Below are 19,681 nucleotides of genomic sequence, written 5' to 3' on the forward strand. Positions count from 1 at the left end.
AAAAAAAAAAAAAAAAAAACAAATGGAAGGAACAAATACTTATGTTGACATGAAAACTGACATACATTCTATTCACAATACTTGACATAAAAATTTTCAAACCTCTAAACATGATGTCTTGGATTGGAAGTGAGAATTGTAAGTGCATTTAGCCTCCAACTGCGATTTCAGCTGCCATGATCTCTGTAGAGGCTGTGGCTGTCGTTCCCTCATTGTTGGGAGGATCCAATCCAGAGTTCAGCTCTCCGCCGTCGTTTGATTCAGGATGATCAACTGGCCGGTTCTCCTGCTGTTTCGTAGTCTCTGCAATGTCGGGTTTCGGGTGCTGTCTTTCGGTTTTGTTGATCTTTGACTTTGGCTTGATGGCAGCTCCTCCAGTTTTAGACTCGTTCGGATGGAGTTTCGTTTGAGGCTTTTTAGCTGCCTTCTTCAAACTAATGGTCACTTTTTCAGAGTTAGTTTGGAATGCCTTTGGTGAATTGGTCGGTTCGCCATTCTGACGTGGACTGTGAACTGAGGTGCTCGCTTCAGCAGTTGAGCTCTTATGTCTGCCAAGCTTCGGTGATACCGGGCGGGTGATCGGTATCTGTGTAGATTAATGAATAATATGGTTATGTAATCGATCAGAAGGCAAAGAGAAACAAAAGAACATGAGTTTTTCAAAGGAATGATCCCCTGAGTACTCAGCCTGACAGTATCAAGTGATTCAATAACCTTCTTTAGTTCAGCCTTTGGAAGAGGTTCCTTGTAGAAACTTGGCATTGGTGTTGCTTTAAATATCATACTCTTTCTCAGCTGCTTAATCTCTGCTTGCTGACTTTCCTGCAAGATATAGAAGGCAGAAAATGAGTTTGGTAAAACAAGTACAACAGGAAAAACTGGAGGCAGGGAGGCGGCTTGAAATGGCCTAAGCCCACCGCTACCAAATATTGTCCTCTTTAGGTTTTCCCTTTCAGGTTTTCCCTCAAGGTTTTTAAAACGTGTATGCTAGGGAGAGGTGCCTACACCCTTAAGAAGAATACTTCGTTCTCCTCCCCAACTGATGTGGGATCTCACAATTCACCCCCATTCGGGACTCAGCGTCCTCACTGGCACTTGTTCCCTTCTCCAATCGATGTGGGACCCACCAACCCCTTCAGGGCTCAGCCTCCTCGCTGGCACATCGTCCGGTGTCTGGCTTTGATACCATCTGTAACAGCCTAAACCCACCGCTAGCAGATATTGTCCTCTTTGGATTTTCCCTTTCGGGTTTCTCCTCAAGGTTCTTAAAAGTTGTCTGCTAGGGAGAGGTTTCCACACTCTTATAAAGGATGCTTCGTTCTCCTCCCCATCCGATGTGGGATCTCACACGGCCCATGAGATGATGGCAAGGACTTGAACAATAAGGTTACACTGAACGGAAGAAGTGCCATTATGGATCAAAGTGTGCAATCTTCAATACCTTAGATTTGGCCTGCAGATTAGTTTTCTCAACTTCCTTTGCCTGAATTTTCTCTTCTAGCTTCAAAAAGAACTGCCATTGAAGAACAGAAAATGTAATGTTTTCTGCATCTAAAACAATCTACAAACAAGCAATGAATAAAACATATACGTCCATTCAAACCTTCTTCCTCTTTTCGGCACGTTCATCCAACCGGAAAGCAAAACCAGGACAACTGTTTCTACTTCCCCGTGGAGTGGCACCTCTGATGACAATACAAAATTAGCTTCAGCTAATAAAACACACTATAGCAAACAGAAACAAACAATTAATAGCAGCCTCAAGCGACGAGAACCATACGAGGAAGTGGAGTGAACATCATCGTCCTCTTTAGGGAGGAATGTTGTTTTTTCTGGTTTTGGATTCTGTTCTACGGTGTTTTTGTTCACTCCCTTAGTCATCACTCTGTTTAATGCATTCTTGCTTGAATTCTTCAGCAGAGCATCCTCAGAAATTTGGGTCCTTGAGTTAATAACTTTCTCCCCTATGCGTTTGGTGACAGTTTTAACGGGATATTTGTCAATGCTCTTGTCCATGACATCAGTACTAGCCTTTCTCGTCGGAAACGAAAGGCTCTGAGAAAGTACTCGCCTGCTCGGTCGAGGAGACTGAGCAAAGCTTGTTAAGGTTGGTTTCTCCTTGGTCAGTTTGTTGTTCTTTGAAGAACCTCCTGCTGTTTCAAGTTCCTGGAGTGAACAACAATTTCATTAGGAAAAATAATAGATCCATAGAGTCTTAATCCATTCATGTATGAATGTACCTTTGAAGTCTTTACATTTTTACTCTTGGGAACGGTCATAGAGACTTGTATCTTAGTTTTGGAAGAATTAAGGTTGTCAGTTTCTGCCACTGGTTCAGAAATCTCGTTCAGAGTTGGAGCTTTTTGGCCACAGTCAACATTCTCACTCTCCTTAGTCAAATCCACAGCTGAATTATCCACGTGTGGCGACTCAACTGCACGACTCTCGTCCTCCATATTAACTCCATTTTCAGATTCCATCACCTGACAAGTGAAAAGATTGTCAGCATTAGCAACATCAGTTGAGCAAATGTAACAAGCACCAACTGAAGATGAAGGAAAATCAGGTTGAACTCTGATAGAATTCGGCTTAAACGTCGAAAATGGTCGAAAACGAAAAACCAGTAAATAACTATATTCCCTGCTGCCTATAGGCCAAAACAAGCTATAGGTTGAGCATGAATGAGGATTGCAGCATACATGAAAGATCACAGATCTCTAAACATGTCGTGCCATTCGTCGAACACGGATCGACGAACACGAGAAGAGTGAACGACCCTTTGATATGTACAAAGCCTTGAGACTAATTACCCCATAAACATATACTTTTAAAATGAAAAAGCATTCCCATCATATCAACCTCTATGGTGACGACAGTAAATTCCAAAAGTGGCAGCCCAAAAAGCTCTACATTACCATGTCCATGATTCAAAGCCTCAAAACCTTTTAAAGAAAACAATTAGCCTCCATGTGCTAATATTTACGCTAGGATACACTTCTTTCTATGATTCAGACATCTTTACTAACAACCAAACAGAGGATTAAAAAAACAATTATTCGGTGCGGACTTTCATCAAACAGGTAGAGGGCATTGAAGACGCAAGTAGAGATGACAACAGGAACAAAAACCCAAATCAAGAAACAAAAACACAAAACCCATCAAGCCATGCATCAAATTAACACCAACAGAAGCATAAAATCAACAGAATTCTCAGAAACAACAAGAACCCAAAATCCAATTGACAAGAGAAGGAGCACAAAAACTTACAAAATCGATATGCACCCGTCCCAATACAAATTGGGTATGGGGGGGGGTTTGAAATTTCTTGAATTTAAACAGAAGAAGCAAAGAACAGAGATCAAATTCCGATGAAGGATCAGAGAATTCTCTTAATAGTATGACGGCAGAGACTGAATTGAAGTTGAAGGCTTGGGAAATTGAAACAGAGCAAGAGTAGAAAAGCAGATCGAAAACGCTTTAGATTAGAAGGAAGCACTAAAATGGCTTTAGTGCTTGAGAGAATTCACCATGAACGCTTCAGAAGGTTGGTGACAATGGTGTGTCTGATGAGAAAGAAAGACAGAGAGACAGACAGACAGAGTGCAGAGAAAGGTTGGTACTGCAAAACTATAAAGGATTTTTCTTCTCTCTCTATGCAAATATAGATAAATGAGAAGTTCCAAAATGACGAAAAAGCCACTTTATTTATTTTTCCTTTTTAAAAAAAAAAATGTTTGGAAGTGGGGAAATGATAGAAACAAAAAAATTCCAATTTAAATGCGGTTAAATTATTTAAGGTATAAATTTGATTTTAGTGCTAACTTTTGTCGGTATAATATCCACTTAATTCAACCGGTTACGATATGTCTGATAAGCAATCTGTCGAAAAACAATTAAAAACAAGGGATTATATAAAGTAATTGTCAGCTTATGCACGAGTAAAAATTTAAAAATTTAAAAATAAAAAAATTAATTTTTATATAGAGACAAAAACATCAAATTTCATAGAATCCAACCCTTATTTTATTTTATTTTTTGTTTTTGAAAAACAAACTAAACTCTATTTTTATAATAAAATAAAACAGTTAAAGAAAAGAGGAGGAGGGGCAAAAGAGTAATTTGGAAAACCAGCCAATGATTGAAATCCAACCAGAGAAGAAAAAACTGTTTAAGAACATGGGGAAAGAGACTGCATGTTGGGGAGTCATAGCAGAGTCTGACGTGGCAAAACCGAACAAAATTATTGGTCTCCAGGTTAAGAGATGGATGTGGGTCCCCACCGCTTAGTCCAACGGTGCATGAGCTGTCACAACGTGCGGGAAAGATTGAAGAACGGAATCTTAGGTTGGGGCAAGGCAATCGTGGCCGTCCATTGAGTACCCAATCATACTCTCACGTTTTTTTTCTCTCGTTATATACAATTTGGTGGGTGGTCCGTTGCCTTCAATCCCCGTTCCTTCCTTGGACTTTTTCCATTTTCATGCCTTTTTTAAAAATAAATAAATAAATATTTTTTGTTTAATTGAAAAAAAAAACCCGTCATTTTTTTTAACTTTTAAAAATAATCATTTTTTATAAATATATTATCAATTTCATTAAAAATAAAGTACTATAACATCAATTTATTTAAAAATAAAATAAAAATAGAATTTTTTTAAAACGTTACACTAATAGAAGCCTAAACATTTTGTAATTTTTATTTATATATATACACGCTTTTTGTATAATAATAATCAAATTATAATTTATTTTTAATTTAAAATTCAATATTGAAAACGAGAGGAATATATTATGAGGAGAAATAATTATAATTAATAAATGTATAAAAAAAATAGAGATGCTACTAAATGGAAAAAGTAGATAAAAGGCAATATAATTTTCATATAAAAAAAATTAGAATGTTATTTCTTAAAATATATTTTAAAATTATATATAAAATATTTCAAAGCAAACTTGGCTTTAAACAATAAAGTAAATTTGAACTAAAAAAACCCATAAAGTAGATAATTAGTTGTGAAATGGACCCTTAATTATTCTAAAAGAATAACTAAATGAAGATGAAAGGAAGAAATAATAATAAATAAATAAATAAAAACTTTATTAGTATGCTTTATGTTTTTATAATAGAAATTATACATTAATTTTTTTATAATTAATATTTTAATTTAATCTTTTTGTAGATTGTTTATAAGGAGTTTCGCTCGATTTTCATAAAAATAAATGAAATTTTTCATTAAAATAAAAATTAAGAACAAAAATAGGGAAGACTTCTCGTCCCGTCTTGTCTCGTAAAGAGGATAATTTAATTTTTAGCGATGAAAAAGTAAATCATAGATAGTATAATTGAAAAAGAGAGGTTGGGGATGAAGCTAATGGTGAGAGGGACCCATAGTTGTTGGCTTATATGTTTTTTACTAAGCATAAGTTTTCCACACAATGATTCTTTGTCATTTTCTAATCATTTTCTTATCGTAAATTATCCTTTCGCGTCCTTCTATGTATAAAAATATAGGTAAATTATCGAATAGTCGTTATCATCTGTTATAGGCTCATACCTGACATATACCATATCAAGAACTAAGAAGACTCCCTTAAAGTATAATTTTTATACGTGTAACGCTCACCACCCCCTAAAAACTCGGGATCTGGTAGTTCCTTTTTAATTATTAATACTAAAGAATAAGACCCATTTTGAGATTGAATTATTTCTCGTCTATTCCTAGTAATTTATTATATTCGGTCAATAATTTCACAAATACTTATTTTGTTATGTGCATGAAAAAGGTAAAGTACATGAACCTAATAGAGAATCATTCCCTTAATAATTTGATGGGACATTGTTTAATCATTGATTCTAATGCAATCGAAAAGTAAATGAACCATTGATGTTGGCGTCCATCATCTTAAACATTTTCTCACCAGGGAGATCTCTCAACAATGACTCAAGCACCAGATATTGTATGCTTTAACCTCATACATGTCAATTATGGAGAATGTCTAGTCCTATTTCGACTAGTGCCTCGCACTGTTCGGTAGCTGATTTTGATACCATTTGTAACAGTATAAGTCTATCGCTAGCAGATATATTGTAATAAATTCCCGTGGTTGGATAGTGGAACTAAATATTTCTTATAAGGGTGTGGAAACCTGTTCAACGAGTTTTAAATTCGTGAGCATGATGACGATATATAATACACAAAAACAGACAATATTTAGTAGTAATGAACTTGACGCTAACGCATTTTAAAATTCAAAGCCGTTCCACACAGAATATTTTAATCAAAACATCAACACAGAAGTTGGGGATTCTTGTGAGTGAAACCGGGACGAGATTTCTTGCCTAGACAAAATCATAACTAAGCACGCTTGATGGGATTCGAACCCACAATCATTTGATTTCTGATTTATTGAATTGTATCAAAATTTAAGAAAAAATAAAATATAAAGACACGCTCGGTGGGATTCGAACCCACCATCGTTGATTTCTGATTTATTGAATTGTATCAAAATTTAAGAAAAAAATAGAAGAAAAAATAAAATATAAAGACACGCTCGGTGGGACTCGAACCCACAATCGTTTGATTAGAAGTCAAACGCCTTATCCATTAGGCCACGAGCGCTACTGTATAACTTTAGTAGATTTAGTTTATTAAACTTAAGTAAGTTTCTTTTACCACAGATGTATTATTTCACCGGAATGAATCTGTAAAGATGATCATTGTAAGAATGCGAAAGCTAATCCGCTTCCAATCTCCATATTCAAATTCAACACTCAATTTTCTTCGCTTTCATCTCTCACAGTTTCAGGTTCTTCGTTTCTCGACTCTTGCAAGAAAACGAATAAGTTCTTCTCGTTCAGGTGGAACACAAGAATCTCAGTGCCCGGAAACGGCTGAAACTTCAAGCTTCAGGTCGCTCTTCAATGAGATTACTGAGATCTTGGGTTCGGAAAGTTATGTTCATGATAAAATATCTTCTCGGGATTTAGGGTTGAAAGAAAGTGCGGCGGAGGACTCTTTGAATGGGGAAGAACAGTTACTATGCGCCCAAGGTGTTTGTAAAAATGCCGAGCAGGAAACTGAGGGTATCCAGTTGGTTGTCTTGGAAGAAAATGATGTTAGTTCGGTTGTACATCAAGTTGCAGCCGCCGTTCGTGGTGGAAATGGGTTAGTTTCGATGGAGGAGAGATTGGGAAGTTTGGATGTTAGGTTCAGTTCTGAGGTTGTGGAGAAAGTTCTTAAGAGGTGTTTTAAGTTCCCTCATTTGGCTCTTGGGTTCTTCAATTGGGTGAAATCCAGAGATGGGTTTCAGTGTACAACTAGTGTTATCAACATAATGCTTAGCATTGCTGGTGAAGCCAGAGATTTCAAGCTCGTGGAGAAGTTAGTGGAGGAAATGGAGTATCACTCCTTGGAGAAAGATATCAAGACTTGGACCATTCTTATCTCTCTCTATGGCAATGCAAAGTTAACTGGAAAAGCCCTGATGGTTTACAGTAAGATGAGGGAAAGTGGGTGTGAGATAGATGGGGTTGTTTACAAGACTTTGATCTGTTCACTCTCTGCTGCTGGAAAGCCTGAACTTGCCATGGAGTTCTACCGTGAGATGGTCAAGCAAGGAATTAGAGTTGTCGACATGAAAATGTCCAAGGTGCTGTTGAGTTGTTTTGCTGGATCAGGAGATACTGCCTCTGTTCTTGACATTGCAAAAGACATGGTAGCATTGTTTAAGGTACAAGAACATGATGTTTATCATTACATTCTTAAGAGTTTTTGCATTTCCAAGAGAATTAAAGAAGCTCTGAAGTTCATTCATGACCTCAATAGTAAAGGTATAGTACTCGACCCGAAATACTTCGAGATTCTGGTTGGAGGACTCTGTCGCTCTAATCGGATCGAGGATGCTTTGGAACTGGTTAATATTATGAAGAAGAAAACTGTTCTTGATGGGAAGGTATATGGAATTATCATTAATTGGTATTTAAGGCAAAATGATATCTTGAAGGCTCTTGATCTGTTTCAAAATATGAAAGAAATTGGTTATTTGCCTACTACTTCGACTTACACACAACTAATGCAACACCTCTTTAGGTTGGCTAAGTATGAGAAAGGCTTTGAGCTTTATAAAGAGATGCTGGAAAAAGGGATCGAATTAGATACGGTGGCTATCATGACTGTGGTTGCCGGTCATGTCAGCCAAAACCATATATCTGAAGCATGGAGCGTTTTCAGAACCATGGAAAACAAGCCCACTTGGAAATCCTTTTCAGTCTTCATCAGGGAGCTTTTTAGGATTTCAAGAACCGATGAGGTAGTCAAGGTTCTGAATGAGATGCACGAACTGAATATCGTTGTCCCCGACAAATTGTTTCGATCAGTAGTGTCTTATATGGAGAAAATGGGAGATATGATTAGTTTAGAGAAAGTAAAGAAAATGAGAAGTAAAGTTGAACTCTTTCCACAGGAATGTGAGGTAAATAGAGAAGACGATGCACCCAAGATAAACGATCTTCATATGGAGGTGAACTTTGAGCATTCCAAACCGACAAGTATTACTTGTCACACGGAGACACTTCCAAGAAACTACAGAGAGGAGGATCTTGATGAAGTTTACAGGATCCTGTCATCTTCAACAGATTGGAAACAAATTAAGAAAGCATTGGAGAACTGCAGCGTCGAGTTCACTACAGAATTCGTTCTCGAGATATTGCGCAAATGTAGTTTGGATGGTTGTGCTGCATTACAATTTTTTGCTTGGGTAGGAAAGCAACCGGGCTATAATCATACTACAGAAACTTACAACATGGCGATTAAAGTCGCCGGGCTCGGGAAAGATTTCAAGCACATGAGAAGTCTTTACTATGAAATGAGAAGAAAGGGTTGCTTAATAACTCCAGATACTTGGACAATCATGATTATGCAATATGGTCGAGCGGGTCTTACAGAGATTGCATTGAAATCATTTGAAGAAATGAAACAAAGTAAGATCAAGCCAAATGCCAATACGTATAAGTATTTGATCATGTCCCTTTGCGGATCAAAACGGAGGAAGGTAAATGAAGCCATTACTTTGTTACAAGAAATGATTCATTCTAAGTACATTCCTGATAAGGAGTTGTTAGAAACTTATCTAGGTTGTTTATGCAAACTTGATAGACTTTCAGATGCTAAACGATGCATAGATAACCTTCGAAATGTCGGTTTCACGGTTCCTCTCATATACTCTTTGTATATTCGAGCTCTTTGTCGCGTCGGGAAGTTAGACGAGGCGTTGACATTACTAGAAGAGGTAGGGACTGAGAGATCTAAACTAGATAACTACATTTACGGAAGCATCATTCATGGACTTCTACAAAGGGGACGAACGGACGAGGCGTTGGCGAAGATGAACGCTATGAAACAGGTCGGTATAAATCCAACCGTGCACGTATACACATCATTCATAGTTCATTCATTCAAGGAGAATCAAACAAGAAGAGCTTTGGAGATACTTGCAAAGATGCTGCAGGAGGGTTGTGAACCAACAATTGCTACTTACTCAGCAGTGATATATGGCTATATGAACATGGGAAAGTTTGGTGAAGCGTGGAAGGTTTTCCATTATATAAAGAAAAATGGGCCTTCTCCTGATTTTAAAGCTTATTCAATGCTGATTTCTTGTCTGTGTGAAGCAGGGAGGTCTGAAGAAGCCCTGCAGATTATATCTGATATGCTCGACAGTGGGATTGCTCCCAGCAGTATTAACTTCAGGACAGTTTTCTTTGGCCTCAATAGGGAGGGTAAGCATATTTTGGCTCGTGATGTACTTCAACAAAAATTGGGTTTAATTAGAAGAAGAAAGTTTAAAATATGATATCTTTTATTTAGCATTTGAATGTTCTTTTAGAGGTGTTTGTAGGTTTTGATAGTTTGCTTAAGAATACATTGAGAAATAGGGGTTGACTTTCTTACCCTTTTTTTAAAATTTGAAGTTGAAGAATCCAACTTTTGGCTTTAAGCAAGCTAAAATTTGACATGTCTATTGAGTTTTATTGTAATGAATGAGTATACTTTATAATCGAAAATTTCCTACAAAAAGAAGCCCACAAAATTTCTCAAACAAGACAGATCAATGAGTATTTATTGTATGTAGGCTGTTTCTGAACATTCTTAATTTCTGTCTCCTTATTGATACACTGAAATTGCCGGCATTCAGCAACATCAGAATCACAAAACTGATGAAATTTTTACTCACAGCTAGAATATTAACCACCAATTTATGAACTTTTAAGTACTAAAAAACTGAGATATGAGCAATCATTTCAAGAGGTAGATAAAGATTGAATTCTACACCTAGTGCTTCCATGGATTATACCTCCTTCACTACAGCTTCTTTGTAATTTCTTCCTTCACCCGCTCGTAGTAGGTCATTCGCTGGATAGACGAGATGGCATCGTCGAAGTTCCGGTTTCGCAATGCTTTTGCAAATGTGTTAGACCAATGATTTAGTTTCTCTTGCATCTAGATGAACAAGAAGGCGGATGAAACAGGTTAAGTCATCATAAAAAGCTCTTTAATTCTTTAGATGCAACTTACTCCTCCAATCTCCCACCCGAATTAGTGTATGTATAAAGAAGAAAAACAATAACGACAATAATCGGAACAAGTGCCCGAGTAGCACCTGTGACTGAATCTGGTTTAGTTCCTGAGATCCCGATGCATCTTCTACAGCTTCCCTGATTTCCATAATCTGCAATAAGGGTTTCGTAACTTTATATAAATCAACTGTAAATAGAACATAAGCTTGCAGTCTGAGCATTGAAAATCAGGAGCATGAGTTTCTTATCATGATCTATGAAATGATCTCATAAAATGCTTTTACAAACAGAAAGCCAAAAGCTCTCACAGAACTGAATAACTCAGACTGGGTTGAACTTAGGTTTTTACTAGTTACCTCATTTAGCAACTCTGGTTCAGATATTGTATCCTCTTCATTGACATCTAAACCCTCAAGCTTCAGCTGAAAAAGGATGGCAATATAATCTTACAAGCTCATTGGAGGGGAAGACCAAATATTGTAGAATGTAGATAATTTGGAAATTAGAAAGGAAGTCGAGAAAATATTTAAACCGATATTCTAGATTGCAGATGCCATAAACATAATGTATATAAACCAAGATCACAAACATCAATTACAGAGTCCGAGTAGGAAATAAACCGATATTCTCTTCTAATAGTGTTTATTCAAGAGTCCGAGTAGGAAATAAACCGATATTCTATTCTAATAGTGTTTATTCAAGTGTCTGAGTAGGAAATAAAATTGGCATAGAGAGGATAAAGAAAGCAAACAGTTCCCAGAACTTTGGTTGTCATGAGACATAACAGCTCAAGTTTACTGCTAGCAAATATTGTCTGCTTTGGCTCGTTACGGATCGTCGTCAGCCTCACGGTTTTAAAACGCGTCAACGAGGGAGAGGTTCCACACCCTTGTAAGGAATGCTTTGTTCCCCTCCCAAACCGATATGGGTTGTCACATGAGGAAATGTTATTTGATCCCAACACTAAACATCACTTAGGATTATGCTTAAGAGTGCAGTCTCCACATCTTTCCATTTAGAACTTACAAACAATCCCATGCCCGTTCTAGGACTCAAATGCCTGAGCCTATAATTGAGTGATATGCTCTGCCCCTTTAGGCAAAAATGGGAAAACAACCTTCACCCAGTGCATCAAAACTCAAACATGAGACGTTTTTAACTCCAAAATACCAAATCATATAAAATAGTTGCAAAACAATTCTTTCAAAGCACAACTATTATGAAGAAGCTCAATCAATTGGTTCAATTCTAGTTACCATCACATGTTGGTCCATCACTTCCATGTATAGTGTAAGTGGGATGGGGTTGCAAAGGAACTATTATTAAGGAAACTTGGTATGAAGAAATTTCCTGAGAATGTTTCATTCCAATTACCCAGCTTAAATCATCACATGACTTCAAGTAACTAGAGGTAGAAATGGATGATAGCATGGCATTTAGAACACAAATAAGATACAAAAATTAATAATGATGATAAGGTAGACAGCATACTTACAATATATATTGCTCTCGACAATGGCTTACTAAGAGTGCGGTAAGCATCGATGACCCGAGCAGATTGTTCAGCAGCATATTCTCTTTCTCTCTACAAAACTCAAGAAACGGAAAATTAGAGCCTAAAAGATTACCAAACTTCTCAAAGATGAAATGAGACAGACGTCTGATTTTGAATGAACTAAGTCGGGATGTAATTTCTTCTGCCAATCTTTATACTGGCTCTCCAGATTGACATCTCCAATTTCATACTCCTTTTCCCTGGAAAAAGATTTAGGAATTCTAATTATACATCATTTCAATAATTCCCACCTACTAGCAATGAGTCAGAGAAGAATCCTATATGCCCTCCAGTAAATGAGGCGGAAGGTTCAAGGTAAGAAACATGACGGGTTGATTACATCAATTTTCTCGAAATCAAGAAACCATAAGCCAAAGTTTCCTTGGACTTTGAGTACTCAGAGGCAATATGAACAGAGCAGAAGATGAAGAGAAAGAGAAGCTTTGTAATTGATGCATCAGAATTTTTTTTCATTCTATTTGGACCCAAAAGAATTTTAACAGACCCTCAAGCCCTAAGTTCAAATATTTCATCCCTTCCCATAATCAGTTGATAATCAAATTCCATCATCTAGTCATTCTCACAGCTACCAATACAATATTAAAATAGGTTAAGAAAGGAAAATAAATTCTTGTTTTTCTTTACACTTACAAGCCAAATATCTGAAAATAATCCACCGACTGGTCCAAAGGCTGAATGCTCCGACAAGAATCGCACACCAGAAACACCACTGACGTTGGAGCCGCAGCGCCACAATTCCAGCACCTAAGTTTCAGGTCCGACGCCTCTGCCGATCGAGAACTAAAAACCCTCGAGGGAAACCTGAGATAGTTGAGAAATTCACATCTAGAGGATCGACACGGGCGAAAGCATTCTGCGGTGGAAGGAAGTTGCGAGAGTGAGATGCAATTAGACGGAATTTGGGCTGATAGAGCCGAATTGGAAACATTTGGGAAATTAATGGCGGATGAGTGAGTTGTATTGCAGCGCAGAACGGCGAGAAGTGAAGATCGCAGCTTCGCCTTCGACATTGGAAGAAGAATCGGTCCGATTTGTTTGGAACCGAATCCACTCACCCGGGGTTTAACGAGGTTTTAGAGTGGTGTTAGAATTGCTTGTGTGAGAATAGAGAGGGAACGAAAAATCTCTCTTTTGAGGCTCACGGGTATACTTAACCAACTCACCGTATGTATGTATGTATCAGCGGTGGCTTCGAACTATTATAAATGGTATCAGAATTAGACATCAAGCGGTGTGCCAGCAAGAATGTCGGACCCCCTAAGAGGGTGGATGGTGAGATCCCACGTTAGTTAGAGAGTAACATTTTTGAGGCTGACGACTATACGTAACAAGCAAAAGTAAAAACAGACAATATCTACTAGCGATAGACTTAGTTATTAGAGTTCGTGAGCTTGGAACTCCCAATTCCTTGCTAAAAAAAATATTATCTCGATATATTATAAAATATTGTACTCGGTCATACTTAATAAAATCAAAATAATTCAAATTCTAACGAGATCGACTAACTAAGATAAATATTTATTATTAGTTCAAATCACTTTAAAAAAAAGAAAGCTAAGGTACATAAATATTTTTACTGCTGTAGTATGATGTTAAGAAGAAACTCCGTTGAATCATGAGTTCAGAGTGGCTTCTTCAGAAAAGCTTTTGCCATTTCTGCTTCACCATCAACTAGATTTCAGCTCCTTCCTTTCTTAAGCCCCATCGGACTGCCCGGAAAGCACCAGTACCGGGTTTTTCTGTTCCTTATGTACCTCTCCACTGTGTTTTCGCTGATTTTGTCGACGCCATTATGCTCACTGGTCGGTTGCTTAACATGATAATCTGAACTTTGATTCGAATTCGGGTTTCTGGTGGGTCCGTGTTTGATGAAACTCGACATTGTGTGGTTAACTTCAGCAGGTGCGAGGGGTAAAATTTTCTGTTCCGGAGATGCTGGAACTATTTTGTTGTGGTTGACATCCTTGGACAAAGAACTTGATGATCCTAAACGCCTGCAATACAATTCTCAGCTAAAATGGATCACTTTTCTTTGTCTAAATCAATGTACGTTTTGATACGTACTCAGCTAATCTCACAGAACAACCGATTGAATTTGACACAAAAAAAAAAACTTATCAGATATATTCAATATCGTAATAGCTTAAGTCTAGACTTCACGTTTTTTTCTTGGATTACATGATATTGCTTTGGCAACCATTCAAACGGTCTTTACCTGTAATAGTCCAAACCCACCACTAGCAGATATTGTCTTCTTTGGGCTTTCCCCTTCGAATTTCTCCTCAAGGCTTTTAAAATGTGTCTATGAGGGAGATGTTTCCACACCCTTACAAAGGGTATTTCGTTCTCCTCCCCGGGGGAGAACAAAGCATTTTTTATAAGGGTGTAAAAACCTTCCCCTAGAAGACGCATTTTAAAAGCCTTGAGGAGAAACTCGAAAGGGAAAGCTTAAAGAGGACAATATATACTAGTGGTGGGCTTGGGCTGTTACAACCTCGACCATGAAATTCAGCCTTTCGGGTCGACCCAGTGGATTTTCACAAGGAAGGCAGCTCGAAGGAGAGTTACGGCCTACCAAGTTCGTCATGGCTAAACAATAACAACAGCTATATAATACCCCCATAGAATTAGTTTAACTAAGATGGTATGATCCATATATATAACAGAGAATGAACATGATGCTTCAGAAACATACTCAATAATGTCAAGAAACCATCTGATTCAGATATCATTTGAAAGCATTCATTATGATCACGTCATAGAAAATGGAGTGATTTAGTCAAAACTATTACCTGGAACTATGGTTAGAACTAGTTCGAGCAGGTTCATTTGAAGTTCTCTCAGTGGTTTTGTTCTTTGACAAACTAGCAGAAAGCTCGACTTTCGGATGAACGTTGCTGTCTTCCGAAGTACTCGAGTTCTTTCCAGTATCCTTCGCTATATTCGGAGGCTTTTCATCACTCAAGCATGAAGCAGCCTTTGTTTCAGTATTGGATCTACGTTTCCTCATCATATAAATGGCGTCGTCTAAAGTTTTCAGAGCCTTTTCCACCTCTGGACTGATTTTAGTGATTCTTTGATCCTTCAAATTACATTTTTCTGCAATACTTCTTCCTAAAATGGCATCTTTATCTCGATCTTCGTCTTCATCGTGCCTAATTTCTATGTACTCTTCCTCCTCAATCTCGTTAATTTCCATGGCAGTTTTTGTGGGCTCGTTTGCATCGTATATGACATGATCCTTCTCATCTTCCATCGAGTTTTCCTGCGGCTCTTCGGTCGAGTTTTCCAGATGCACCTCTTGAAAATGATGCATTCCAGTTTGATCGATTTGAAAACTGAGCTCATTTTCTTCCAACACCTTATCTTGTTGATTCCTCCCGTAGAGAGCTTCATTTATACGAGTGTACAGTGGGTCTTTCAAGGCATTCATAAAATCTTCATCAGATTTGAACATAGAAGCCACTACCTGCAATGATGTTGACAATTGGAATGTTCAAGACGACGGTGGGTTAGGCATTCCTTATAATCGAGGTTGTAGCATTTCCTTATAATCAAAGCCACTACCTTCATCAGATTTGAACATTCAAGGCATTCCTTATAATGGAACGTATTGTCCTCGTTGGGTGTCTGCTTAGGGAGAGGTTTCTACGAAGCCCTTATAAGGAATGTTTCATTCACCTCTCCAACTAACGTGGGATCTCACAATCCACCCTCTTGGGGGGCCAGTGTCCTCGTTGGCACACCATCTAATGTCTGGCTTTGATACCATTTGTAATGATCCAAGCCCACCGCTAGTAGATACTGTCCTCTTTGGGCTTTCCCTTCTGGACTTCCTCTCAAGGTTTTAAAACGTGTATGCTAGGGAGAGGTTTTCACGCCCATATAAGGAATGTTTCGTTCCCCGCTCCAACCAATGTAGGATCTCACAATCCACCCTCTTCAGGGGCCAGCATCCTCGCTAGCACACCACCTGATGTCTGGCTCTGATACCATTTGTAATAGTCCAAGCATACGACTAGTAGGTATTGTCCTTTTTTAACTTTCCCTTCTAGGCTTCCCCTGAAAGTCATAAAATGCGTCTGGTATGGAGAGGTTTCCACACCCTTATAAACAATGCTTCGTTTCCCTCTCCAACTAATGTGGGATCTCATATTGATAATTTGAAAACGAGATCTATAAAAACAGAGCAACAAACATTATGCTTTTGGTGATTAGTTCCTGTTTATATTGGGTTCGAAAAATGTTTAACCTTTTGATAGAGTCGGAAACCACTGCCAATGAGTTGCCTTGAGACAAAGTTTATGAGCGATGGAGGGACAAAATCCAGCTTCATATCCATGTTTGCAATTGTCCTGCAAGATTTTTCAGTGTTCAAGTTCCATATGATATGTACAAGGTAGAAAAAAAGGATCCCTTCCAGGACACTAAATTTTCGAGATAGGCTCCTTTCCAAGCTCCATAGTGGTGCATTATTGCAGAAGGATGACAATTTTAATACTCAAGTTCTTTAGCATGCATTACAAACTCTATCCGGAGATAGCTAGGCTTAGTAAATTAATGTCAAAGATAGAAGAGAGAAAGAAACTTCTCACCGGAAGTAGCTCCGAGTATCTGACACCTTCTGTATAGCAAAGCCTCCCACGACATCAATCCTTATTACGTCTTCTGGGTCCGGGATAGCATGCCTGGTGAATCCATGAGTAGTTATATCAATACTGTCCAGATCAGATATCTGAAATGAACAAAGATCTTTGTATTCAGATTTCAATCTAGAAGTTAGGCCAAAGTAGTGCACAATGATTTCCTTGGTTTAGAAGGTCTAGAAGTGCATAATCTTGTTGAAATATTACCGAGTTCAGAAGAACAACGACAAGATCATCCTGAAAGTACTCGAACAAAAAGTAGTGCACAACGATCTCCCTGGTCGACAGCGGCCATGAAACCTTCACCCTTGCTTTCAAAAACATTAATAGTTCAGTATTTCAAAATAGAATGAAGAATGTTGATATCCATGAGTGTGTGTGTGTGTGTGTGTAAGTGCTGACAGTATAGCTAGACAAACCTTACTAACGCAATCTGTTCACTGATCCGTACTTTCTCGAGACATTTGCTGGTGAGAATTTTGAAAGATGGCAGATTAAATTGAGGCCACCTGATGGAGAGCATTCGAAACAGGAAACGAGTGACTAAGACTCGTACAAACGTCACATTGCTTAGCGGTTCAGCTATGGCTGAACAAGAAACCATAAGAGATAAAGGATTATGCTCACCATCTCTTATACAATTCAGACTCCCAGGAAGTGCACAAACCTGCAGACAAATTGGTTGGAGTTGTGTCCATGAACATCAATCACATTGAGGTTAAATGTGATTTAGCTTAAAATTTTTAGGATAAAGTCAAGTGTTTGTCAGTGACACTTACAAACATCAACAGGCCCATCTACAAAGCCTTCAACAAGTAATGTATGATACGGAGCGCCCTTTGGTCCTTCACGATACATAACCCGAAACTCTTCATCATCGTGCTTTGTCTGGAATATTGAAGATTTTAAGTAATCATAGAATCCAACTGCTATGAACCGTTGGATTAAACGAAAAATTAACATTTTCTGAAATATAGGAGTAAGAACAAGTTGCAGCAACAACTATACAGCTTGTCAAAGCTTCAAAACGTTGCATATTGCATGGAAACATACAAGCTATCCCCCAGAATATCAAAAACAACAGAAACAATGAAGATGAAATTTGAGCATAGCATACTTTCCATTCAGAATGCGCCGTCTCAGAAGCTCTGCTGCTACCATTACTGGAAGCACTCCTCAACATGTCAAGAAAATTCGATACTTCAGCGGTTCTTCTCGCTACTACGTTTTCGTTACATCCTTCAACATATAAAAGAGATTAGAACCTCCAGAAATGGATGGCTAAACCGACACGACAAAGACATACAGAAGCTCAAGATTGTCCAAAACATCCTGACCCATCAGTCCATCACCAACCTTCAGTTCCATGTTTCGAATCCAAACGACGAAGTTGATTAGACACAAGGGACTTGATAGACTCCTGGGTTGACAGGTCGGTAGATGCGAGTGTTTTGTCTAGCCTCTCCCTGTACTGTGTGATTCTTTTCCTTTTCTCCATATTGCATTTGAATTTTTTTTCCTTTTCTCAAGAAATTGAAACAAAACAAGGAAAATGCACAATCAGTAGGCATCTAACCACATGTTTATTGAAGCCTTAGTACCATATTCAAACTTGATTGATTGTAAATACTTTAAATAAAGCATTTGAACGTATGGAGATGGTGCAAAAGAAGTACGTTTAAGAACATATAAAAAACTTCAAATAACAATTGGGTCCGTGCGAAGAGGACGATTACTTGCACATTACCAAAGAAATCGTAACCGAGATCTTGCAAGTTCCAATATGCTAGCAACCAAGCTCATAGGAATCTAGCTTATTAAGTGTTTCTTAAACTCAAAAGAACTCTCTAAATACTTAACTCATATTAACAAATAAGAGTCCATTGAAAGAATCGCTCATGCTACTTAAGATCAAAAGACATTCATACCAACCAATAAAACAATGAATATAACTCACAAAATATCAAAAGAAATCCATATGCACGTATTCAACACAAAAATCATGGTTCAAATAAAAGCTAATTTCAAAGATCTACAAAAGCTTCAGGATTAGGGTAATGCTTCGAACATCAAGAACAGTAAGCAGGTGATATGAACTGATAATCATCCAAATTACTGGTTGTAAGCTAAACCAAAAGACAGAACTCAGAGATGCAAGAAAAAGGGGAAGTACCCAGATGAAACTATAGTAAAAACAGTCCAAATTCTGCACTAATGAAGCTATTTGAAGAGTAATCAGTCATCATATATAAGCATCTCAACTCGTCCAGAATGATACCTGATAAAATTCCCCGACAGATAACGCAGATCTCAATAAGATTCCATACAAATCACATCGGTGAGGAGACAAAGACAGCTGATACGAGCAAATCCAGAAACAGGGTCAGCGGCAGGCGTTCGTTTTGCCCTTGGGACTAACTCCCTCCACCGCCACAGGTTTCAAGAAGTAATCGAATCCAAAAAACTAAGTGAAAAAAAGGGTACAGATCGAGAGAGAAAGAGAAGAAGAAGAAGAAGAAGAAGAAGAAGAAGAAGAAACGTACGAAACCGAAGAAGGGTTGTTCGAATACGTTAAGTTAACCCATCTCCCATGGCAACAACTAGAAAAAATGGCTGAAAACAGCCATTTTCGAGGTGGGGTTGAAGAAAAACAGAGTAAATTGATGAAGGGTAAGAGGTTTGGAGGAAATCAAGGAGATGGGTGCTGAAGAAAACCAATGTGGCGAAGGAAAAAGGAAGGGGTGACTTGGCGCGGAGCACTGGGTTCGTAAGATTCGATGGAACCGAATGATGGTCACGTCGTTGCCTTTGTCCTTACGCAGAAATCAATTCTGAACAATCAACTGTATTCAACTGTCCCTTCCAATTTAATTCCAACAAACT

General features: G+C 38.0%; 4 protein-coding genes and 1 non-coding gene across 6 annotated transcripts; 1 reads left to right on the forward strand and 4 right to left on the reverse strand.

The window, feature by feature from the left end:
* Positions 1–23: 23 nt before the first annotated feature.
* Positions 24–3,638, reverse strand: LOC111442329 (protein WVD2-like 4). Its single transcript, XM_023079694.1, has 7 exons — positions 3,268–3,638; positions 2,241–2,483; positions 1,781–2,166; positions 1,604–1,685; positions 1,442–1,513; positions 715–822; positions 24–586 (listed from the first exon to the last, which is right to left on the reverse strand). The coding sequence occupies exons 2-7, from the start codon at positions 2,478–2,480 to the stop codon at positions 149–151; spliced, it is 1,326 nt and encodes a 441-aa protein (XP_022935462.1). The 5' UTR covers positions 2,481–2,483; positions 3,268–3,638; the 3' UTR covers positions 24–148.
* Positions 3,639–6,547: 2,909 nt separating this feature from the next.
* Positions 6,548–6,620, reverse strand: TRNAR-UCU. Its single transcript has one exon. It is a non-coding gene; the product is annotated as a tRNA-Arg (tRNA).
* An 83-nt stretch (positions 6,621–6,703) lies between these two features.
* LOC111442326 (putative pentatricopeptide repeat-containing protein At5g06400, mitochondrial) lies at positions 6,704–10,056 on the forward strand. Its single transcript, XM_023079689.1, has one exon. The coding sequence runs from the start codon at positions 6,712–6,714 to the stop codon at positions 9,850–9,852; it is 3,141 nt and encodes a 1,046-aa protein (XP_022935457.1). The 5' UTR covers positions 6,704–6,711; the 3' UTR covers positions 9,853–10,056.
* Positions 10,057–10,098: 42 nt separating this feature from the next.
* Positions 10,099–13,234, reverse strand: LOC111442330 (co-chaperone protein HscB homolog). The gene is made up of 6 exons (XM_023079695.1): positions 12,783–13,234; positions 12,235–12,331; positions 12,072–12,161; positions 10,933–10,998; positions 10,660–10,728; positions 10,099–10,499 (listed from the first exon to the last, which is right to left on the reverse strand). The coding sequence occupies exons 1-6, from the start codon at positions 13,160–13,162 to the stop codon at positions 10,362–10,364; spliced, it is 840 nt and encodes a 279-aa protein (XP_022935463.1). The 5' UTR covers positions 13,163–13,234; the 3' UTR covers positions 10,099–10,361.
* A 585-nt stretch (positions 13,235–13,819) lies between these two features.
* Positions 13,820–19,635, reverse strand: LOC111442328. Of its 2 annotated transcripts, XM_023079691.1 has the most exons (11): positions 19,077–19,635; positions 18,155–18,317; positions 17,916–18,037; positions 17,578–17,686; positions 17,426–17,465; positions 17,218–17,307; positions 17,006–17,105; positions 16,748–16,887; positions 16,405–16,507; positions 14,945–15,621; positions 13,820–14,146 (listed from the first exon to the last, which is right to left on the reverse strand). In XM_023079691.1, exons 2-11 carry the CDS (start codon positions 18,294–18,296, stop codon positions 13,831–13,833), a joined length of 1,839 nt encoding a protein of 612 aa, XP_022935459.1. In that variant the 5' UTR covers positions 18,297–18,317; positions 19,077–19,635; the 3' UTR covers positions 13,820–13,830. The 2 variants fall into 2 exon arrangements, with proteins under 2 accessions (XP_022935459.1, XP_022935461.1); XM_023079693.1 differs by lacking the exon at positions 19,077–19,635 and having other exon boundaries at positions 18,155–18,322.
* Between the last annotated feature and the right edge of the window lie 46 nt (positions 19,636–19,681).

The sequence above is a fragment of the Cucurbita moschata genome, unplaced genomic scaffold (assembly GCF_002738365.1).
Source record: "Cucurbita moschata cultivar Rifu unplaced genomic scaffold, Cmos_1.0 Cmo_Scf00004, whole genome shotgun sequence".
Taxonomy (NCBI): domain Eukaryota; kingdom Viridiplantae; phylum Streptophyta; class Magnoliopsida; order Cucurbitales; family Cucurbitaceae; genus Cucurbita; species Cucurbita moschata.